Raw genomic sequence first — 24,984 nt, 5'->3', positions numbered from 1 at the left:
CTACTCTGGTTTCACCCCTCCACAGGATTAACTTATCACGCGTAGTACATTTAGGGCCACTGAGGCAGGCTCAGACCGGGGCTCCTTATCCTGTTAAAACCCACTCTCCAAGTGCCTTCATCCTTAAAGGATGGCTCTGTTGGAAGCACAAACAAAGGGGAAAGAAATAATAGAGAGGAGGCATCTGCCCATCAGATACCACTCGTAAGCATGAGAATTACCAAAACTATGTTCACTATTTTGAATTGTTAAAGGAGAATGAGGAATGGCTTAAAAATGAAACGTTGACGCAGGTATGAAGAACACAGTCTGGCATTTGGGAGCAGGCCAAGGGGAGTTTCCCTCCCGGGTAAGGGGTTTCCATGGCCCTGCCGGTTTTCTTCTATGTTGGCTCCCCTCTCTTTGCAGAGCTTGGCCGAGGCCATGATCAGTGGTCTGCATGAACTCTGCTACAGAAGGCACATCCCTTTCTACAGGTCAGTGTTCTCAGCCTGTAGTCCTAGGGGTCTGCTCTGCCCACACCAGGACACCTGGGAGCTGGACAGACACCCAGGTTCCTGGGCTCCACCCCAGACCTAACACAGCAGGTTCTCTGGGAGGGGCTTAGGAATGGCTATTTTTGATTCTCCTAGTTGATTTGTATACTATTGGCCCTCCACTTTCAGGAACAACATGCTGTTTTTTGTAACCAGAAAAGGAGAAAAGAACAGCTCAGAGGTTTTCCTGCTGGCCCTGGCCTCAAAGGGCTCACATGTGAAAGGCAGTGTTATGTTCATGTGGTGAACTTCAGTCAGATGCAAGACAACTTCTGGTTCATAAAGGAAATTAAACGCACAAATTGCAGACATTTAAGGAGAGATGGTAAATCTTCATCTGGAAAAGAACGTGTCTTGGGTCTTTTGGGACATGGCCTTGCTCACGTGGGGGGCAGGGCAATGGGTCAGATTCCGCTAACACTGCATGTGACCACGTTCCAGAAACTCATACATTTAATGCTCCAGGCAACCACAGAAGACACTATTATCCCCACTTTGTAGGTGGGGAATAAAAGACTCTAAGAGGCTAAATGTCTTACCCAAGTTCATTCAGCCGGTAAGAGGTAGAGGTAAGATTTGACCCAGATCTCTGAAATTCACGAGCACGGCATTTCCAACTGCCATCTGGTTCTAAAATTCAGGTACCATTGGTGAAAAGATGACAGAAAAAGTAAAAGTATAGAGGAAATAGGAAAAAAGAGGGGGCAGGCTAGCGTATCTGTCCAAAAGGAAATATGCAGGCGTTCCTTTTGAACACTTAATAGAACCACAATATTTATAACCGAGGGGAGTAAAGGAACCTTTCTGTGCTGGTGATTTAGAGCTCTGGAAGCTGTAGGTCAACACACAGGAAATATTCATGTGGTTTGCTAGAACACAGAGTTCCCATCTTAAGAGAAGTTTTATAGGATCGTCAGCAGTGACAAGTGGTCAGGTCAGCTGTTGAGTTTCACATCGTCCATGGATGTGAATTAATATCCCCCTGGAGCAATGGCTCAGCACTGATTCAAGAAGCAACAGCTCTCAATTAGGAGCCCTAGCTGCCACTTCCTGTACTAACTGAGACTTCCTGGGTGGTCTCTCAGCATGCCGTAATTGTCAATGGACTCGAACAGGTCTTCACACAGAGCAGCACGATTGTTGTCCACTGAGTCAACAGAGCTGCATCACATTTGTTACCATGCCCACAACGAAATTTCACAAGCTTGCTTCTCCCCCTTGGCTTTGCACTGATTTTTTTTTTTTTATTAATCAACAGGCACTGGCTGACCAAACCTGGGTCTAGAACAAGACGGGGTGGTAGAAGGAGCTGAAGCTTTGCAGCCAGAGTGCCCTGAGTTTGAATCCTTGCTCATTGGATTTTAGGAACATAACATCTTTTCTTGTAGTATGAGTTTCTCCAATTCCATGAAATAAGAGTGATAAGAGTAATCTTGCCCTGGCCAGTTTTGCTCAGTGGTTAGAGTGTTGGCCCATGGACTGAAGGGTCCCAGGTTCGATTGTGGTCAAGGGCATGTACCTCAGTTGTAGGCTCAATCCCCAGCCTGGTTGGGGTGCATACAGAAGGCAACCAATCGATGTCTCTTTCACATTGACACTTCTTTCTCTCTCTGTCTCTCCCCCTCCCTTCTACCCTCTCTAAAAATCAATGGAATAAATTTCCTCAGGCGAGGATTAACAACAACAGAAAAAGAGTAATCTTAATTCTTGTGAGATAAAAAGTGCTGGTTTAATATGTGTTTATCAATTCTCACCCAGGAAACTTGTGAATGATGGCTACCATAATTCACAAACTAAAGTTAATGTACTTATCATGATAATAATGTCTAACATTTCTTGGGTACTTTCATCTGTCAGGCTCTGTTCTCAAAGCTTTTAGTGTTTTATCTCATTCAATCTTCTTAACAAGTAGCATGACATGGGCATGGGTATCCCATGATAACGATGGGAAAACTCTGGCCCGGAGATGGGAAGCACCATGTGTAGAAAGTCTTTTTTCAAAGCCCATACCCTCACCCTCTTTATGACACGGCTTCCCATTATTCTACAGCAGTGATGGCGAACCTATGACACGCGTGTCAGAGGTGACACGCGAACTCATTTCTTTGGTTGATTTTTCTTTGTTAAATGGCATTTAAATATATAAAATAAATATCAAAAAATTTCTATATGTGACACTTTTCAGCCGGGTGTGTGCTTCTGCTAGTCACTTACCCTCCTGTGCCTCAGTCTCCTCATCTGTTAACTAAGGATAACGGGACTGACCACACGGACTTGTGATAATAAAGGGCTTAGATTAGGTCATGGTGAACATGATGTAAACACTGTTATGATGATAAAGTATTTTCAGGTGGTAAGTCTAATGATGAATGCCTTCAACACTGGAAATGAAAACAATCTTTTTTTTTCTTGTTTCTTTCAATAATTACAAAACTTCCTTACAATTCTGCAACAAATAATAACGTTGTTAGTGTTTTGTGGACTAACATGCCTTATTATGAATTAACATCAGCCATTTTGGCTTCTCTGTGGTGTAAATAGTCCTCAAACCCATTTAGGTCAGTGAAATCATAGGGTGAGAAAAAGAAGAAATAAAGACCTGGTCTTTAAAAGTAGGTACTTAACAAACCAGAGACCCCATTTGACATCCTACCCATATCCACCACAGGTAGACTGTAATTTTGAAAATTCACTCTGTAGAAGTACCATCACTTTTAAAGATCATGTCAAAGACCTACTTTTAAAGACCAGGTTTTATTTCTCAAGGTCAAAAACTCAAGTTCAGGATTTGAAGTTTGAAAGTTGCCATGACTACCTCGGATACAAAATCTAGCACTTTCATCTGTTTGAGGTAAAATGCAGGGCGTGTGCAGTATTTTACTTAATTATTGCAGCTGGGATTTACCAGGTTCTAATTTTGAATTTTCCTCTGACCCTACAAATTTTGGTTTATGATTTGTAATCTGAAAGCTGCATATCAGCACAGCTATACAAAAAAGTCTCATCTGAAATAAAGTATCAACAAAAATAAACACAATTGATTGATGGCCCCAAATAGTTTAATATATAGCCCATGTATAGAATTTGAAGCAATGCCTTTTTTTGGTACTTTTTTGACTATTTTTTTAAACCAGGAGTTTAATTCAAAAGGGAGGCAAATATACCATCAGGTTTAAAAACATGCTTCAAAAATACTTGTACCGGGACATAACGCTGAAGTTGAGAACACAGCAGAAGTCTCACCAAATGAAATCAGCTAATACAACTTTTCTGTTTTAATAAAAAAACTACCACCCATCTTCTTGATTGATATTATCAGTCTAGAAAATATTTTTGAGTAAACACATTTATTGGAGAGATGTGCTGGGGGGACTAAGTGGAAATGGAGGGGTAAAGGAAGGAGAGACCGAACAATTCAACGTGTCACTTTAAGTGGTATGTCTCTCTCATTTCTCACTGCTCTGGGATACACTATGGTCCAGCTGAGATGGAAGTCCATCCCTTGGTCCATGTGTGTCTACTATCTTGGGCCCCTGGCTTGCTCGTCTTAATCCCCTACTGATAAAAGGCTACCACGCACCAAAGCTTCTGTTTCATTCTCAGGCTACCCACTCAAAATCTGGTCCAGCCTTGAGAATGTGGAGGTTCCCTAACACCTTTGGGATTTTCAAGATGCTGGGAAGGCGATGGAAAGATTAGAGATGCGGTTGAGTAGAGACTGAAGGTTACCTGGGACCAAACTATAATAACATAGAAAGACTTTTCCTCTCAGATGTGAACTAGGCACACCTCAGGGGAACACGTGAGCAGTGTGGCTGCTTTGGCATTCCATTCAATCATAGAAACCCAAGCCTTGTCAACATGTGTGAGTGAGAGTTTCCCAGAGTCATTCTAGGGGTTTTTAATACCTAAGCAGGACCCTTTTACTAGACTTGGAGACATCAGGCAAACCCTGTTCTCATGATCCCTTTCCCCTATTTGACAACTCCACTTTCTCCCAGCAAAGTCCCCAGAGAGCAGGTAGGTGGCAAGTCCAGCTTATTCTATGGAAGATTTGTAACCATTTAAAATCACTTTGGAGTTCATAGCTGTGTGGCTACTTGCACTCATGAATTTGAATGCGTGGAAAGGTGCTCAAGATGAAGGCTCTGTAACCCACTTATTTGGGGAATCAGTTCTGAGTCAAGGGACAACCACAGTTACAGCAATGACGTTTCATAGAGCCAGACTTCCATGTGCAGTATATTATTATTATTTTTTAAAAAATATATTTTATTGTGTGTTTTTTTTTACAGAGAGGAAGGGAGAGGAATAGAGAGTTAGAAACATTGATGAGAGAGGAACACCAATCAGCTGCCTCCTGCACACCCCCTACTGGGGATGTGTCCGAAACCAAGGTACATGCCCTTGACGGGAATCGAACCTGGGACCCTTCAGTCCACAGGCCGATGCTCTATCCACTGAGCGAAACCGGTTAGGGCAGTGCGGTATATTATTACTGCTGTCACCAATCTCACAGATTTTATTTCAATTATTAGTACCTGATGTGCTCACAAAGTAACAAAACATAAGTTTAATCATTATGCCAGCACTCATATATTTAAATAACATCATCTTTAAAAGTGAGGACTCTGAGTTTTAAATAAATCCCAATAAAGTCGTTACTGCTCAAAAATTTCTTTTAAACTCTTCCTTGGGGATTATCTTCAGAGTTAATTAATTCATGAGCCTCATAAGAACCTTAACCTTATTACTTTTTAGTCCCAACTGGTCTAATTTAATAACGCAGCGAAAATGTTTGGAACAAATGACTTCATTATCTGGAACTGGCTGGTACTGGCATTTTCCTGTCCTTGCTTGCAAATGCCTCAGGCAACGGCAGGTAACTGGGGTAGTGAATGGGGAGCATTTTAGTGTCACAATTTCTTAGTGTCACCGTTGCTCTCCGTAATACTAGAGAACCTGGAGGTTCCTTAATAGTTTATGTGGCCTATGACTTTGAATAACAGTCACAGTGTAAGGAATATGGGAACAAAAAAACCCTCAAAAAATTGTAAACACTTCAGGTCCAGGAGCCATAGCTTCTTTCTTTCTAATCCCCGGGCCCCTAAATCATCCACTCCTTGGGCCTCTTTCATTCTATGCCTCTAACAGGTGCTCAGTAAGTACTCCCCATTCACTAGTAGGTTGAAGGTGGAAACCTGCTTTTCTTGTTGTTTCCTCCTACTGAAATCTACATTACTAAAGCGAGGGCCTCTGCTTTCCACCCTGGCTGGCTGGCTTACCACCAAAGTGAACAGGATTTTCAGAACATGCTCCGTTTTCTCAACCTGTCACATCACTTTAGAGCAGTCAAACTGAACCCTTGCCTTGGGGTACGTCATTTTAAAAATGTCTGTAGCAATCATCCCACTCCAAGCCCAGGATCATGCTTTTTGGATTTGATTTTTTAACCAGTTCTGAGGAATCATTTCTTTAGTTATTCTGGCTGTTCTATTTGTACACGAGGAGGTTGCTTATCGAGAGTGAGACATAGGCCCAGAGAGTGGACCATAGTCCTCTGAGCACCAGCCTTTCTGGCTTTGCCTCTTACACGGGGTGTATAGCTTCTGAATTAACTGCAAACACCTAGGCCCTTTAATAATTTCCTCTTTTGCTGAATATTTATCTTCAGTCCTCCTCCCCCCCCCCGATATATTAAGGTATTTTGTTTAGTTTAAATCAATAATTGTTATGATTTCACAAATACTCCTATTCCATTCATACAATTCCAAATTAGTACCCCTTTAAAAATATTCTGAAAAATATCAGATTTGGGGTTTGGTATATCTATATACTTTTTTCTTGTGTTAATGAAATATTAACGACTTCCTATACCACGTATTTTCAGAACTAGAGAGAAAAGGGGAGGAAATTCATAGCATGCTCGGTGGGAATTTTCATGCAAGCTTGCAAAGCAGGTGGTATTTGTCCTGGTGGACAGATCAGCAGCCTCTGAAGGCTCAGGGTTAAGCGACCCCTCGGACACCCCGCAGCTGTAAGCAGCAGCGAGGAAGCAGGTTCTGCCGGAGTGGCTCCTTTGATTTTCATTTCTCAAATTCTCCTGTCATTTGAGGGAAGTTTTAGGAAACTCAGTTGCACGTTCAGAGCCTCTAGACCAGCGGTTCTCAACCTGTGGGTCGTGACCCCTTTGGGGGTCGAACGACCCTTTCACAGGGGTCACCTAAGACCATCGGAAAACACATTGTAATTACATATTGTTTTTGTGATTAATCACTATGCTTTAATTATGTTCAATTTGTAACAATGAAAATATACCCTGCATATCAGATATTTACATTACGATTCATAACAGTAAGTAGCAAAATTACAGTTATGAAGTAGCAACGAAAATAATTTTATGGTTGGGGGTCACCACAACATGAGGAACTGTATTAAAGGGTCGCGGCATTATGAAGGTTGAGAACCACTGATGGAAGAGATGATCATTACTGATTCCAGGAACGGAAATATTGGTCAAGTTTAAGAGACAAAATCTTAAGGGCGGGAGGTATTGCAGGTTGTCTAGGTTGTTGACAAAGCCACAAAATAAGGGAAGTGAAAACAGCTCAAATCTGCAGGCAGTTTCCATACAAGCTGTTGGTCAGGTGCAGGAAGTATTTATATTTATTCCTATTTCTACTTCTCCCCCTCTTTCTTAGTAATAATAAAAAGAAAATTACCACTACTAGTACTATTATTATACATGTAGAAGGGTCATGGACCAAGGGAATGGGTGAGACAAGGCAAAGTGAAATCTCCGTGTCCTGATGTTTATTAACAAAGGGGGGTGAGGCGTCCCCATTTTGAGGTGGAGGGTAAACAGAGGAATAGTTTAAGGAAAGTCAGAAATAGAGATGAGGTCAGAAAGACAAACCGTCTTCCCTTTCATCCTCCATAGCACATGCGCACACTGCACAGACTCCTTGCGCTGTTGGCCAGGCCCCCCTGCACCAGAGAAATAACGCCAGAGCCTGGTCACATGGCGGGGATGCTCCCCACCTGCTCCATGGCTGGGAGCAACCCCTAACCTGCTCTCCTCGGAGAATAAACCTCAGAACTCCGCTTGGTTTACAGAGTCCCAGACCCCTGGCAGGACCATGCACATCGTTGTCACACCTCATCCCTGGGCGGGTGCGAGTGGAAATACAGATATTCCCACCTTTGAAAAGAAGAAAACTGCTTCAAGAAGTCTGTGACTTTCATGTGGTGGGGCTAGGCCAAGCTTCCTGTCATTGCTCTTTCTACTTCTTTATATTTCTTGTGGCTAGAAATCTCTGGCCTTTAATTTTTTAAATTGAGATGAACTTCACACATTTAATTTCACAGTCCAATGACTTACAAATGCACAGGGCCACCCATGCCCCAGTCAGGACAGAGAACACTGCCCGTTTAAATCCATGGTAGCCTCAAATCAAGGATCATTGGACAAGTCAGGGAAAAAGAGGAAAGAAAGCCATATTCAGGGAAATAAAACTTGAGGCACGTGATACACCTGTCAGGTGCTTCTGCCAGGAGGGGCGGGGAACCAGCTAGAGTGCTGATGTGCTAAGCTAGCTCCTCGTGACCGTGCCACGCCTGTTCACGTTGGTGAGCTTCTCTGCCCGCATGATGTGTTTATACAGACTCCTAGGAACACATGACAATTCAGAAAGGCATCCGTTTCCCTTCATTTTTACTTCGGCTCTGAAATTTATTATACTATTTAAAAAAATATTTTTATTGATTTCAGAGAGGAAAGGAGAAGAAGAGAGAGATACAAACATTAATGATGAGAGAGAATCATTGATCGGCTGCCTCCTGCATGCCCCCTACTAGGGATCAAGCCGGCAACCCAGGCATGTGCCCTGACCGGGAATCGAACTGGGACCTCCTGGTTCATAGGTCAACACTCAACCACTGAGCCACACCAGCCAGGCTGGGTTTTATTATACTATTAATGTCATACTACAAAGCTCCTGGTTGCAGTTGGCTAATTAGTCTCATTCATATTGAAAAAGGACCTTAATCCCATCTTAAACTTTGCACAGCACAGCTCAATGTTCTCAACAGTAATGTTATAATTACACCATTTTCTCAGCAGCATCACCCACACCCTATCATTACAGTCAAAGCTAAGGCTGTGTTTATGGTGCACTAAAGAGGATGGAATTGTTTCATTTTAAGTGATTCAGTTACCTCCTCTGTTAATAACAAAAATGCTTGGTAATGGAAAAGTCGTGGTCTTAATATGCTTATCTGCACAGTTTCAGATACCAATAAACCAAATAAAACCCCCAAGTCCCAATATGAGAACGTTTGGGAGACATGGTTCCCAGCCTGCTTACCACCACGATCTGATAACCTAGAATGGGCAAAGCAATGGAGACTAGTGTGCCGACGGCCACTGTGGGGTCTCAGCTATGTCCTCACTGGACCTGCCTTGCTGCAGGGCATCCCCGAGCACCTCAAGTCAGTTTGCAGGAATATTTTCTATCTAGGCTCTGAGCCTATAGGATAAGGACTCGTCCAAGCACAGAGAACTTCTGTCCTGCAGGACCATCCATTCCTTTAGGATGTATTTCATTCATATCCACCATGGGCCAGTCCTCAGTGCCAAGTACACTGCAAGGGACAGAGCAGAAATCTCTATTCTCATGGAACTGAACTCTAATGTATTCTAGAACTGTGTTTTGCTTATTTACCTGGGCAAAGAAAAAGAATGCCTTTACTTTTACTATGAGGATTGTAGACTCATCTGTATTAGCTTGCATGCCAAAATCTCACCTAGACAGCTGAAGACTGAAAGTCACGATTTTTGTTAACACGTGGGCATGAACCCAGTCTGGCAAAGAGAGGAATGGGGGGTGAGTGGAACATGCTGGGTTACATTTGCTGGGTTCATTGGTAATCAGCTATGAGAGAGTACCTGCCCACTCGCTGATACAGACAGGGGTAGACAGGTAATTCATTTCCAGTGGACCTCTCGCTTGCTTGCCCAAAGCCTCTGGTTTAAAATGTTCCATAAAACCTTGACATCTTTGATTCCTCCTGCTCCATGAAACGTTAGTGGCAGGAGGAATAGAAGATACAATGAGGGGAACCATAAAGGATGACTTGGTGGGAAGACATATCTAGGCACATGCTTCATGGTTTTATTTTGGGAACTTTTCTCAAGTGTGTGCTTTTCTTTCTTCTTCTTTTAAGAGTAGGCCAAGTTATGAACCAATTTTCATAGTTTTCAGGCCAATGAACAGATGCATGTGGTGCAAACGATTCCTCTCTTTGTTTCTGGGACATCTGAGCACTGAGCCCAGGGCTCCTAGAAATCAGTCAGCAACACCAAGGGAACTGAATCGTCTTTGAAATAAAGTTCTGTTATTTTTGGTTACCGTTTGGATTTCTTCTTACTTTGTGAGCTTGAATAATTAGGCTCCCTGTACTGCTCTTAGCCTCATAAGTCCCTGACCTGGGACATAGGTGAGTGGAAGGAAAGCAGGCCCTATGGCACGGACACGGACGGGGGTGGCCATATGCCAAATGTTCTCTGTAGGCTTATAAATGGCAAGCCTTCAAGTTGTGGCTTCAAGAGCAAAGAACTAGAAAGTAGAAATAAGAAAAAGGCTCCATTTATAAAATTGCACCTGACTGGTTCCCTCCCCTCTCTCTCTGGTCTGTGATTTAATCAAAAGCCTACTGGTTATATTACCTTGTTTCCTGTTTTAGGAGTGGTGAGAGGCTAATCCAACGGGACAAAATGCAAATTCTCTATGGTCACAGTGTCTTGAAATCTACTGGGACACAGTAGTATTTACTGTAATGTGACTTCAGTTCTAGGAAATTGCTTGCACCAACATTAGGCCTACTATGTGCAACAGAGCTTACTATGTGCAAGCTATCACACTAGCTGTGGTATCATCACACTAGATAACAGTGGCAATGAAATCTTTAGCTCAGATATGACCTAGGGCCATAGCCTGAAATTCTAGCCATGTCATTTACTTTTTGTTGCCACTAAAGACAAGGATGTCTTTCAACATTAACCCTTTAGGCCCACACACTTCAGCACAACTCATTCAATGTCTATTTAGCCAGAACTCAAGCATTTTCTGGTTTTCCAAAGCAGTTCTCCAACTGATGTGTTCTTATGTGGGTGTGCCCAACTTTTCAGAGATAGATCTTTGGTTACTAGTAAGGATAATTTCACTGCTCCACTGGGAATGTGAACAGTCTTTCCTTGGGGACAGGTTGACCATCTATTCATGAGGAATTACTCTATTTTTATTATTTGAAAATATTCACAAAAATAAAGAGCACGGTTTAATGAACCAGTCTATGTTCCTCACTTAGCTTCAACAATGGTCAGCATTTGACTAATCTGTGTACCTTCCCTATCTATTGTTTTCATCATCTTTCAACCATAACTACCCACTTTTGTATCTCTAAAAGCTAAGGACTCTTCTCATTTAAAAAGAAAACAACCAATATCACACCTAACAAACTAATAATGATCCTACAATAACATCTAATGCCCACTCTGTGCTCAAATTTCCAAAACTATCTTAAAAATGTCTTTTGACAATGTATTTGTTTGAATCAGAAAGTAAACTAGGCCCTTACAATGTCTCTTAGGTCTGTTTAAATCTAGGACATTTCCTCTCCTTTTTATTACATCTTATTTTTTGTGTTTTTTTTTTAAGATAATTTCCTTTAGTTTATTGCATTCCTAAAAAGTCATTTAAAATGTTCCTCTATTCTCGTTATTTCCTATAAACTGGCAGTAAGACCTACAGGCTTAAATTTGACTTTGTTCAACACTTCTGGGGGATGCTGTGAAGTCTTGTATCAGAGGCATGTCATACGATGATAACATTGGTCTGGGTTCAAAGTGTTATCAACCTGGTGCACCCAGAACAGAGTACACCCCTGTGTATTCTGTCACTCACTGATGATCTTACCTAACTCCATTATGTCCTTAGAGGTTCTAAAGTGGTGATTTCTTGAATCCTCCCACTTCATCTGCATTTTTAAAAAATCTAGATCATGTCTAGGTAAAGGGAAAAAACAACAACAAAAACAAAGCAACTTTTCTTCACCAATTATTAGTTACCCTGAAATGCAACTCATACAAAAAAATGCAAGGTAATTGCTTGATTTTATCCTTTAATGTATCAATTTTTAGACTCATGAGTAGATGTCCTCGTAACCTCCAAAGGTGACTATTTTTGAAAAAGTATCATTATGAACTCACTGATGCATCATGTTGATATCCTCTTTAAGGGCCTAGAATGATCAGAATAGAAATGGTGAAGTCATTTCTCCATTTTGAGTTATTCTGGGCTGTTTTCAAAGAAAAAGCACACTGTGTAATCTGGGCTACCGTTCCCCTCCCACTTCCTTTTTATATCTGCTCTATCACCCTCATATTTTACCAGGCTCCCTCCAGAACAGTGGCTGAAGTCAAGACTAGAGACTAGGTGGCCTCTAAAATCCATGTTCATGTGCACATCCTTGGAACTCTGTGGGTATTTTACGGACGATCTGTGCACAATCAGGGAAGGACCAGGACAAACGTCCCAATCTGAGTGTGTGAACACTGTGGTAGACACACATGCCCACACCCCTGAGCACTAATAGCCACGGAGGCAGTAATAGGTACGCCCTTGAAAGGAAGTTCCCTGGTCCACTATTTTCAGGATGTGCTGTGGTTCCTTTCTTTTTCTTGGATATTCATAATGCACCCAAACATATTAGAGACTGAGTGGTTCTGCAATAAAGAAGCCTTTAACTTTGCATGTTCCAGCATTGCCCAAGCATTGGAGAAATGGTGGGCTACTATGTCAAGGGCAGAGTTCTTGGCAGAAGTGCGCAAAGAATTATACGTGGTGGGGCTATGAAAAAAGACATATGTGGTGGGTTCAATTGTATTCCCCAAAGACATATCTCAGTGGTAACCCCTGGTACTTCTGACTGTGACCTTAGTTGGAAAAGGTCTTTGCAGATGTAATTAAGGTAGGGTCTCAAGATGAGACTATCTTGTATTGGGGCTCTACATTCAGTGGTGAAGTCCTTGTAAGGAGCAGGACAGGGGTTGTGCAGGCATCCTCTAGAGCAGCGGTTCTCAACCTGTGGGTTGCCAACTTGTGGGTCACGACCCCTTTGGGGGTCGAATGACCCTTTCACAGGGATCGCCTAAGACCATCAGAAAACACATATATAATTACATATTGTTTTTGTGATTAATCACTATGCTTTAATTATGTTCAATTTGTAACAATGAAAATACATCCTGCATATCATATATTTATATTATGATTCATAACAGTAGCAAAATTACAGTTATGAAGTAGCAATGAAAATAATTTTATGGCTAGGGGTCACCACAACATGAGGAACTGTATTAAAGGGTCTCGGCATTAGGAAGGTTGAGAACCACTGCTCTAGAGTCTATGAGAATTTTATTTCCTTAAAAAATTTACGACTAGCCAGTTGGGCTCAGTGGATAGAGCATCGGCCGGCAGACTGAAGGGTCTTGGGTTCGATTCCGGTCAAGGGCACATACCTCGGTTGCAGGCTCCTTGCCCTGGTTGGGGGCATGTGGAAGGCAGCCAATCAATGTGTCTCTCTCACATTGGTGTTTCTCTCTGTCTCTCCCTCTCCCTTCCACTCCCTAAAAATCAATGGGAAAAATAACCTCGGGTGAGGATTTAAAAAACATTATATATATATGACTCAACTCTGAGATCCAGCGTCCTTCCCATCTTCCCAGCAAGTGGAAGTAAATTAACTGGGAGATAGGCTTTGGTAAGCTGGTGAGGGAGAGTGCCAGGGCTTCAAGTGACCCTGGCGGCCATCACTACTCTTTCAGGAGGAGCAATAGTAACAGCAGCAGCTGCCAACATAATAAAATATCTAACAACTATTCCGTTCCAACTCATGCCAGGCATTTTTCCAGGTACCCACCTCTCCTCACAATGACCCTTAGACGCTGCTGTCTCCATGCACAGGTAGAGAATGGAAGCTCATGGCACATGGGCAGTGTGCTGGGTGTATATATGTGAAACTCACACCGCCAGCTCCCTGGACTCCACACATAGTCCTCTGCATGCAGCCTGTGCCACCAGCTGAACCCAATAACAGTTCCCATAGCTACTACTGTCTGATAAGAACGAACACCTCCAACACTTCGGATGAGGCCTCTTGCCTGCTTTTCTCCACAGAAGGAAAGATGGTAGAAGAGAAAATGCATCTGTTGCTCTGAGTCAAGGAAATAGTTACATTACTCATCTCTGTCAGCCTTAGCGTTGGGGGAATGGCAAGTGCAAACACCAGGAAATCCATGCTCAGGGCTCTCTCTCCACGCCCTTCCTGCATTTGCTCTCACGTAATCCCAGACCTCACTAAGCTATTCATTGAACAAATATGAAGCCCTCATGCTGTGTAAGACCCTGTGGAAGTTACGGGAGGGGGAGCAGAGCATATGAAGATGGGGAAGATCAGGCACTGCCTTCAAAGGAACCTACAATCCGGAAAGGAAGCTACCACCGTACACAAGCCATTTGAGTTCAGTGCAAAAGACGCACAACTTGAACAGCTTTTGGAGTTCAGGAAAAGAGTTCTGTCACAGCAAGGCTGCTGCCCAGGAGCTCCATTTCCTGCTAGGAGCTTTTCAGTGACAGGTGCACACAACCGTCTGTGCTGACAGCGCCAGCACAGGTGGCCTCGCCTGCAAATATTTGCTTTCCCATTAATCCAATTTGGAGAGGCAAAAGCAAAGACGTAAAGGCTGCTTCTCCATGTCACATGGAGACCAGAAGACAAGCGCAGCTGTACAGACAGGACTGCCGCCTGAGAACCCCGAGGAGTCACGAAGGCCGCTGGTGGGAATTGCAACATCTACCGTGATGCTGTGAGATTGCAAGCGGAGGAGCCTTTGGCAGTGCAGTTTCCTAATGGGAGAGTCTCTGTCTTTATTCCTCAGCAGGAATGCAGTTTATGAAAACCCTACAAATCTGCAGTGTTCAGCTTGCCCTCATATGGAGCGTGTGTTACACCCACTACTCTTCATAAGACAATATTACGTAACAACTGCAGATCACTGCCCACCCCACTCATCACCACACGTTTACAGAGGCTCATCTTTCATTGGATGGACTACATTGAATAATAATAATAATGAATAATAATAACAATAATAATAATAAACAAACTTGTTAATTTTACTTTACAATATAGGAACTTACTGTGAGTAAATTGTACAGTGAATCCTGTATTCTCATTACTGTCAGCTACCAAACGGAAGATAATTTTCTGCAGGAGACCAATACAAGCATGATCACTAGCTCCATAAACTGATTCATTACAGAAATAAGCATTTTCCTGTTTATAACAGGGGTTGGCATACTTTTTCTTAAAGGGCAAGATGGTAAACATGTTCAGCTTGCAGATGTATAGTCTGTTTCAGCTACACAACTCGGCCATTATGGCCCCAAAGCAGCGGCAGGCAATCTGACAAACTGGCAGGGCTGTGCTGCAATAAAGCTTTATTTACAAAAACAAACATCTGGTCTGGGGACCACAGTTTGCCAACCCCTGGTTTAAATAGTTGTTGACCTTCAAAAAAAATTAGCTTATTTCATATCATATATTGTGAATTACATGCAAATTAATTTCCTACTAATCCTATCTTTTTAAAAGCCCTTTGGAAGGTGTATTCCCTCTTTTCTAAGCGATACATTCTTTATTGAGTAATTAACCACTTCTTGAGTTTTTTCTGATTGAAATATATATTATCTCACATGTGTGCCATGAGGCACACAATTACTTGAACTACCACTACCAGGTGCAGGGCACCTATACAATGCATTCAGGTTTTGTATCCTCAGGGCAAAAGCGCTCATTATCTGAAAGCTGGTCGCCACCATGAGGAGCTGGTGTGGAGAGAGGCCCTTCTGGACTGACAGGTCAGGGCCCCGTCTTCGGAGAGGCGTCTGTGTGCGGAAGCCAGGGCTCTCTGGAGAGCAGTGGTGACCCACTGGTTTGAGGCTGCAGCGCTCAGCACACCAGAAGGCCTCGGGCCAGAGGAACTCAAAGGTCACAACCAACTTGGGGACGCTTCCACTTCCAGGAGCCACTAACGAGTGTTCGCCACCCACTGGGGTCACCCCGGGTGAAAGAATGTTTGTCTTGGATCTCATCCTTGAAAACTGTGTGTCACGCCTTGGAAGAGAAACCGCACCAGGAATTGGTATATGGAGAACACACAGGCCCACTGGAATTTTTAGAGAGATGCTTAATCATCCTTCTCAGACTAAAATAATAATAATAATAATTAGAGCTAAGATCAAGGCTTTTAGAGGCCTATGCCTGTAGATCTCTAATGATTTTCTTACTGTTTGGATTCCAGAAGAAATAGAAGACCTTGAGGTCTGTTTACAACCAGAAAGGACCTGCAGGTACTCGAGGAGGCTGACCTTGAGCTGTGAGCTCACGGACATGGGCCTAAGCACACAGAAGAACAGATATCTTATAAACTAAGTGGTCACTATCTACTTCCCTCTGATGATGGCTCAGCAGGTTGCTGGGAACTGGAGGAGGAAAAGTTAAGACCCAATATTTATCTTATAAGGAATCTTATCTCCCACAATGACACGTGCAAGCAGGGCCGTGTGTAAGAAAGCACAGACACTGGAAACGCCGCAGGTGTTCTCTGGAAAATGTCACTGCCAAGTCCATATTTTAAGACAACTGAGCACTGTTGTCTGAATTACCAACAGTATGCATTATCCGTGCTTCACTTTGCAAGCTTTGCACTGCCGGTATCCTCTTTACACACTTCCTGGTCTGGTCAGTTAGAGACTCAGGAAAGCTGTTCTCTCTATACCTCCGTTCTTCCCTGTATAAAGCGCATAATTCTATCTGCCTCCTGCTACTTCAGAGACGTGTGGAAGGGGGATAAACAGTATCTGTAGGATGTGGGGCATTATCTGGGGATTAGTGCTGCTTGTGACTCAGGAAGGGCTGCCCCAGTGTGGGTGCAAGAGAGAGCCAACAGAAACACTGCCTCCTTAGAAGGGTCATAGCGTCTGTGCTTACTGACTGCATCCTTGTGGAATTGTTTATAAACAGTGGACTGTCAAGAATTCAATGTCAGCTTCAGTGTCAGCACCCAGCGTCAGCGTGGCTCTCTAATGCAGGTCAAAGCTCAAGTTCTCTGCAACAAATACATGCTGCACATTCCCGCTAAGATGCCATCCCTGCACAGACACGCTTCTCTTTTGTGCTTATTTTAGCTGTGTTGTCAGCTAACGAGATCCTTAGGGTTGAAACATCTGATAAAAAAGAATGCTTCACGCTGAGCGATCCTCTGGCTCTTCTGGAGGCAGCGATGGGTCACAGGCAGGCGTGGGGCAGCTGAAGGACCAACGGGATGCCATAGTGATGACAACAGAGATGTCCTGTGACACGTCCCAAGACCAGACCATGACGCCAGTGCCGTGACCTGAAGCTAAGGTTCGTAGAGGGCTTGTGGGAGAGACTGTATTTATAGTAATAGGCGAGCGAAGTTTCTCCGCCTGTTTACCTGGGCCTCTCTCTTTCATAAAGGCCGGCTGAAGGGCATGGAGGTGCTCCATGGTAGCCGAAAAATGGTTAAGATATTGGGGAAACCTGGCTTCTCTTCTTTTTTGCATATTTTTTGTGTAGGCTATAAGGATGTATAAGATACAACCCCTATTCTTACAGACAGCACAGTGTATTAAGAAGGAAGAGAGGGCACACAAAAGTCTCCATTAGGTTGAAACAAATGACAGTGATACTAAGATGCAAAATAGTTAAGACAGGAAATTTCATATTCAATTCTAATACTTGTTGGAATAAAATAAAAGCCATGAGAGGAGAATACAAATAAACACCCCAGGGCCAGACACTATTCTCATTACTTTAAACATATCAACACTTGTAATTTCATAATGACTGTATGAGTTAGGTACTATTAGCATCTCTATTTTACAGATAACAAAGCAAAACAGAGCAGAACCCAGGTGCAGAGAGGTTGTGAAGCTCAGGGGAGATGCCACAGCGTGCTGGGAGCATCTGGGACTAACCCAGCTGGCTTGCCGGGGGCTGTGCTCCTCCTGAGCTGTGAGAACTCTCCCCGGGAGCGAGAAAGAAGGGGTGACGACTCTCCCTTGTGCAGGGAGGTGAGTGCTGTGTGATACACCACACAGGAAGGATAATTAGCTAGTATTCTTGCTTATCACCGAGAACATTAACAGATGCCAAATGACTGGCAGGAGTGTCTTCACCACATCCGCCACTCCGCAGCCTGTAGTTGCACAAGGCTCAATGCTCAGCTCCTCGGACCCCATGATGTGACGAAGACAATGGCTTGGGGAATCGCTGCGGCTTTGGGGGAGTCTGCAGGGCAATGCATTATGTTTGTGCGCGGGGAGGGTTCCAATGCGGGATGGAGCACGCACCCTCAGCAAAACATTTTTCACGAATTCCTTCTCACTTCCTTCCGGAAAGTAAGCTGAGTGAAGTTGGATATACCAGCTGGGAAAACCCAGACCTAACCAAACAGCCACCCCTCTCAACCCCTCACGTTAACGAGGGAGCAGACCAACTCGTCAGACGCTCTAACTTGGGGGGTTGTACAGTTTGTGTTCTGGCACGATTGACAAGCCCATTAGAGAAATGAAGAAGTAGCCTCACAGAGAAGTTGACAGAGACATTCTGACAAAGAATCTTTTAGTTTGCCTGTGCAATTCCAGTCATTCATTCATCCAGTTACTGTATCCCAAATAAAAATAGGGAGAGGACAGTAGCTTGAATTAGCAGGGGTGGGGAACGTCCGGCCCGCGGGCCATATAAGGCCCTTGAAATCATTTGGTCTGGCCCTGCCAAGGCAGTAGGGGTGAGTTAATTGAATGTTTGAGCAAATACAGCAGGCTAATTTTCAAGTTGATAATTCTGTATGGCCCGTAAATGATGTTATAAATATCCAAATGGCACTTGGCAAAAAAAAGGTTCCCCACCCCTGAATTACAGTAAAGCATAGATAATATTGCTGAAGGCGGAAAAAGGACTACAATTCTTACTTGTCAGTGGGCCAGGATTAACTATTTGTAGACTCTGGGATGCTCTGTTGAGGACAGCTGGTATGGCTGCAACAGAACCATTAGTCATCTCTCCAAAAGGGTCTCAGGTGACCCTGTCACCATCTCACTTTCAAATGACAAAAGGTGAGGTGGGCCAACCTCACAATCATCTTTTTCTTTTTTTTTTCAAATTAAAATTATACCTGCTTTCTAAGAAACCCCCTCAGTATCAGAGCAAATGGAAACATTCTGCTCGTAGTCCCCTCTAGACCCGCAGGAACAATGAAAGAAGTCTTCCTATATCATTTGAGTCTTGCTTATGAAAAGGAAGCATATCAATTCTTACATTTTTTAAAAAGTTCCTTCAAAAAACCTTATTCTTAGCCACAAACACGTGAGTGATCCTGGGAGCAGGGAAGGAATGAGGGGAAGCAAAAGTTGGACGAGAAACACTGAACTTTATGATGTGAGATGGGCAGTGAGTCATCTATTATATAAGCAGCTATAATTTTATTGATACTAGTATTAGGTTGCACTTAAAACAGGAAAAATGGAAAATGATCAGGGCGGTTGTCACTGGACTGCTGAACTGGGCTGCTTTGTAAGCATCTCGGCTATAAAGTACGCAACTGCTACCTGGTGAGGAAGGGGGTTCCCCACCCCGATCACGTTATCTGAGGGCGATTCTTAGAGAGGCAATGGGGTCCAGGCCCCCAACGAACACAGAGCTTTAATCACAGCAGGGAAATGATGTCCTTTGGGTCTCAATAGAAACCAACAGTAACAATGCTAAGAAATCTTTCTCTAATACGAAAAAAGGAAGTAGAAGAAAATGAAGATGCATGGGCAGTGAGCGAACCCACTCCCATCCCCCCCTGGTCCATGTTTCAACCTGCTTTTTCACACCTCCCCACCGAGCTCAGCGGGCCTGGAGTTTGTAATATAGAACCTCACGGATGATGTTAAGATCTTTGCTCAGCTGGCATGACTCAGTGGTTGAGCGTTGACCTATGAACCAGGAGGTCATGGTTTGATTCCTGGTCAGGGCACATGCCTGGGTTGAAGGCTCAATCCCCAGTATGGAGTGTGCAGGAGGCAGCTGATCAATGACTCTCTCATCATTGATGTTTCTATCTCTCTCTCTTTTCATCTCTGAAATCAATAAAAATATATTTAAATAAAAGATCCTTTTGTTCAACACCACAGCACTCTAAGCCTTGTAGGTTTCTTCAGTCTGGGCACATCAGTGAGAGTATGTTCCCAAGTCAAGTTAAGCTTTGTGGGCTTGGGTGAATTCACATTTTAAATTCTACAGGACTATCAGTCCTGGAAGTGTTTCTTTTTATTCTCTCTCAAAATTTTACGAGTAGCGTCATATGTAGAAGCTCATTTACTCCCAAATGCAATAATAGATTATGACAAAAAGATAATAAACTACCCCCTGCTTTTAACGTGACCAGAAAGGGAAATTATATCTTAGGACAAGTCCACTCGCTACCTTGGTACCCCGAGTTTAGTATGACCATTATCTAGAACCCACCCCCACCCCAAGTCCTTGCTAACATTGGAGAACACTTTTATTACCCCTTGGGCACTAGAACATAAAATATTTTTGGTCAAGGTCTGGCAACAGTAGACAACTTGCAACCATGAGTGGCCTGTATCACTGACAACTATGCGCTCCTTGAGAAAGTTCCGACGGCTCAAAGGAAGAGGAAAATTAAGTCAATCGTGGCATGGCACACAAGCCCATGTGTCATTTTGGTCAGAGTTATCCAGTAAGGGTGTCTCAGTTTTCAGCTGGAAACGGAGAAAACGAGCAGACACCAGTTTCCAGGCTCGGATCAGCGGTCCGGCTGACAGATTTCTCCAGAATGGTGCCTGAAATGGAATGTGGGGGTCAGTTATGAGGCCCCGGGGGAGCGCGCAGAGCCAAGCCTCAGGCCTGGAAATGCTTGGGGAGCCGGCCGCTGGGCCCCTCGCGAGCCAGGAGTCTGCTTTCCTTGCAGACAGACATCTGGTGCGCTCCCCTTCTTGGTGTCGGTATTTGGTAACATTTTCATGAAGCAAAAATTCTCACTCAGCTAACACCCTGCACAATATGTGCCGAATAAAAACATAAAAGGAGCAGATGACTCCTGGGGAAGGAGCACAGACCCAGGCCAGCACTGGGAAGGTACTGGTTACCAAAGTAAAGCATAATAAACACTATTGTGCCATCTTAGCGATGGAGGTGTCGCGCCCAGCTGTCAGTTTTAGTGAGTGTCAACGCTGTCCTTAATATCTAGAAAGGCTGGGCAGTGAGGGAGACACTAACCAGGGGTGACAATAAGCCGAAGATCCTGACTCCAATCCATTACAGAGAGGCTCGGACATGTGGGTGCTATAAATGAGATGGCTACAGCCCCTGGCCTCCGGAGCCCAGTTTCTGGGCAGGGAACTTTAAAGGAAGGAGTGGTCCTGGACAAGCTTGAGAGGGGGCTGAACTTGAGATAAACAGGCAGTGAAGAGGAAGAGAAAGGGAAGTTGGAGCCCAGGGAAGCACTGCACAAACAGAAGACGTAAGACGGCCTGGGTATGCGAGGGGCTTTGGTCTTTCGGGGGAGTGCAGTACAGCTGATCTGGGATGTGTGGAGTGGGGAGAAGTCAGGGTAGTGGCGGAGCCATAACAGCGGCAATGACAATGAAAATGACAAGACTCTAACATTTACTAAGCACTTACTATTTTGTCTAGCTAGTATTCTGCAGGTGCTAACTGATTAAACCTTACATGCAGACACCGTTACTGTCCCCATTTTACAGATAGACACACCAAGGTCCAGATATGCGCCATAGTTGGGAAGTGGAGTACAAGGTTGGACATAACTGCTTTTCATTAAGGACAAGAGCAGAGGTGTCAACACCAGGCGGTGGGCAGTGAGCTAGCCTCTGTGCCACGTGACAGCAGGGGCCCAGTGTCATCACAGCCGTGCTCAGAGGAGCGCCAGAATCGCAGGCTGGCTGAGCTGACATCAATACGAGGTAGGCCAGTCAGGAGCATAGGACTGAGACCAGAAGACCAGAGTACTGGAAGGTCAGGCTGAGGTGTGGGGAGGAGAGAAGGGTCTCTCCCTTTATAATGTGGTTTTAGATGTTCTTAATACCTGAGAGTTCATTCATTAAAGCAACAGAGCCAGAGTGATTTAACAGTCCAAAGCTCAGATGGTGACTCACAGGTGGTACGCTGGACCTGGTACCGCTTTCCAACTCTGCGTTCAGTGATGTCACGCCATTAACTTGAAATCAGCCATAGGGGGAATATTTACGCCATGATAATTGGCAAATGCTACAAATCAAGGCTCTCCACCACTGAAGCCTGTGGAAATTCCACCTGCCCTTCAAAATCAGTTTGAGTGTCTTCTCCTCCATGAAGTATTTTTTATATTCTCCCAGTTGAAATCCATCTCTCTATCCTTTGTGCTTTCAGAACACTTTTTCTTAATACCTGGACCCGGGCACATAGGATTCCTTGCCTAGTACCTTAGTTATCTGACTTGCCCAATGAATGATAAACTTGAAGTTGGAAGACAAAGACCATGTCTCATTCTACTTTGGATCCACCATAGGATTAGCCCAGCCCCTTAAATATATGCTAAATGAATGCTAAATGCATATTCATAAAATTACTGAGTATCTCACTAGGAAGTCTTTCAGGAAGAGCTGTGAGGCATCATGATTTTACTTATATAATTATTTCAAATTTATCATTTTGTGGCCTTTGGAGTCTCAACTTGCACAAAAGAAGATTCTAAAGTGCATCATCAGCTCGATGACAAGTGTTCTCCTGGGACATTGATGCTCAAACTTGAGGCAAAGACAGCATCTTTTACCACATTTTCATGGTAGTTGGCCCCTTAAAAGTGTTTGGTGAAGGAAAGAAACAATGAAAATAAGATTGTTTCATTTCCTTACCCACTTCCTGTCACCCGGAAGGATGCATTTGCCCGGATCTGATCACAGCAGAGAGCCACCTTGTTGATTTCGAGGTATACCACCCTTGTCGCCCATGTACTGGGCTGAGACTGGTTGAGACTGGTAGTAGTGACTTGTAAGTCCTGCGAATTGGTTGCTTTGGCCAATTCATGAGTCTCCTTGCTGAGACCAGGCAGTGTTTCAGAAGCATGGCGTGTCAAATGTGTCCTAAGAAAGCACACGCTTTGCCAGAGGTTTGGAGGTGTGTCTTCCCCTCCCGGGGCAAAGGCATCTTCTATAAACAGGTTGGTCTAGGCTCCTGCCACTCAGCCTCTCGTTTCTTTCCAAGCTCCACTCATCAGTTCTCATGTAATGTTTCTTGAACAAAATCCTGTTCTCTCGGTCAGTAGGTATCTGAGAGGCAGAGAAAGTGGCCATCAGTCGAAGATGCAATGTGTGAGCAGCTCTGATGTGCCAGACGCTGTCCTAGATGCCAGGAACACAGAGGCGAAGAGAGGCCTTTCTGGGCCCACGTTCTGGGGTGTGTGCAGGCACCGTCAACAGATAAGCAAACAGGCAGCGCAGGTAGCAGAGTGGAGCAGTAAGATGTGGGTGCGTGGCTACTGTGGCCCTGCAAGCAGAATGGAAAAATACAGGCCCGAAGGTGGGCCTGAGGAATAAGGAGGAGGCTAGTGTCGCAGGAGCGGAGCGGGGAAGGGGACAGGCAAAGGAGCTGAGATTGCAGAGGACCAGGGCCAGGCCTGGCACAGTTCAGCAGGCCAGGGTAAGGCCCTGTGGAGTGTTTACCACGTCAGCTTCCATGAAAGGAACCCTATTGAGTTGCAGCTGCTATTGCTGCCAGACCTGTCTCATTGCAGCGTGTCCTTCCCACTTGAATCCTTCACTGTGATCAATAGTTGGGAACTGGGAGGTGTTGGCACTGGGTCAGGAGGCTGTCTGGTGTATGGTTTTAATTCACTCATTACCTTGATTCCACTGTAGTTGGTCTAGGTCATAGACACAACCCAGAGGGCCATTTGTTGATTAAAGACATAAGTATTGAGCACCCATTATGTGCAAGGCACTACACCAGACACTGGGATATGGTGGTGAACAGACTAACACAGGCCCCAAGGCTCACTGCTCTCTATTCCCCTAAACGGACCCTCTGCCCCAGACCAATGTGTCCGCGAGCCATCGGACACATTCCTGATTCTAGGTCTCTCTGGTCACCTATATCATTCTCTTTGCTGTTTCCAGAATGGGGAGAAGACCAGAGGTTAATTTCGCCTATAGAGTGGGTGTAACAGTTCAGAAAATAAAATAATGTACATACAGTGCTTAACAGCATGGTTGACACATAGTGTTTATATATATATATTTATACATATATATATACATATATATTTATACATATATATACATATATATTTATACATATATATACATATATATATTAATAATCCTTTTTATTGTTGATGGTATTATAGATATCTCCCCTTTCCCCCCTTACCCTCCTGCTCCCAACCCTTACCCCCCTACCCCCAATGTCTTCACTACCCTATTGCCCATGTCCATGGATTGATGCATAGTGTTTATGCTCACAATGGCTTCTCAATTAGTGGCATTTATTATATCTGCCACTCAGCTTATAGTTACTGATGTCATACGCTGTATTTTGCACTATTTAGTGTTTACTTTCTTGCCCCCACAATTAGATTACAAATTCCTTGAATGTAGGAACCACATTTTAATCTTTTCAAACCTGCACACAGTAGGCCCTTAATAAATATCTATAGAATGATGGCTAATCTGGCCTTTCAGACCAATGGCCTCTTCTTTGTATTAGTTCCTATCTATGAGTTAACCAAGAGTCTCAGTGGAAGGTTATGTGTAATTACAGATGTATTTGTCACATTTGTATGTAATAAGAGAAAAAAAGAGGACTTTCACACAGCTTCTCTCAGATACTTGACTCACAGTTTTTAGATTCACTTTCTGAAGGCCAGTTTTGGAAAGAAATAGTTGAAACTCTGCTTTGTGGCTGGCGTGGGACCAGCTCCAGAAATTACTCTGCAGTGGAAAATGGAAGCTCTACCCAAAAGTGAATGGAGATGGATAAGGTGACAAGCCACCATAGGCACATACCTTGGCAGCAAGGTACCCGGTGCTTATTTTTTTAAACTTTGTCCTTTGCGTTGGGCCTTCTGTAGCTTTTGGCTCCAGTGAGAAGAAACCTTTATGGATGCTGAAGCTTAACTCTAACTCTACATTCTGAGTTTCCAAAATGCACAATTAAAAGTACAGTCAAAACAGTCAATCAAATCACACAACATCCATTTAAAGTAGAAAATTATACCAGGTGTGAAAAAAAACAT

General features: G+C 43.8%; 1 protein-coding gene across 10 annotated transcripts in view; it reads right to left on the bottom strand.

Annotated features, from left to right (window-relative positions):
- LOC111826324 (growth hormone receptor-like) overlaps positions 1–24,984 on the bottom strand; it is a 139,422-nt gene that overhangs the window by 9,134 nt on the left and 105,304 nt on the right. For 3 of the 10 annotated variants that reach the window (XM_023755040.1, XM_023755046.1, XM_023755043.1), the window contains exons 3-5: positions 23,840–23,896; positions 18,656–18,721; positions 67–1,166 (exon numbers count right to left, since the gene is read on the bottom strand). In XM_023755040.1, the coding sequence (XP_023610808.1) occupies positions 1,072–1,166; positions 18,656–18,721; positions 23,840–23,896 (218 nt within the window). In that variant the 3' untranslated portion in view covers positions 67–1,071. Of the gene's footprint in view, positions 1–66; positions 1,167–9,692; positions 11,602–18,655; positions 18,722–23,839; positions 23,897–24,984 lie in introns of those variants that run through there. The other 7 variants (XM_023755042.1, XM_023755047.1, XR_002829638.1 and 4 more) reach the window with 5 other exon arrangements.

Source organism: Myotis lucifugus, unplaced genomic scaffold, assembly GCF_000147115.1.
Source record: "Myotis lucifugus unplaced genomic scaffold, Myoluc2.0 scaffold_68, whole genome shotgun sequence".
Lineage (NCBI taxonomy): Eukaryota > Metazoa > Chordata > Mammalia > Chiroptera > Vespertilionidae > Myotis > Myotis lucifugus.
The sequence above is the reverse complement of the archived record's forward strand: the minus strand, read 5'-3'. Positions and strand labels throughout refer to the sequence as shown.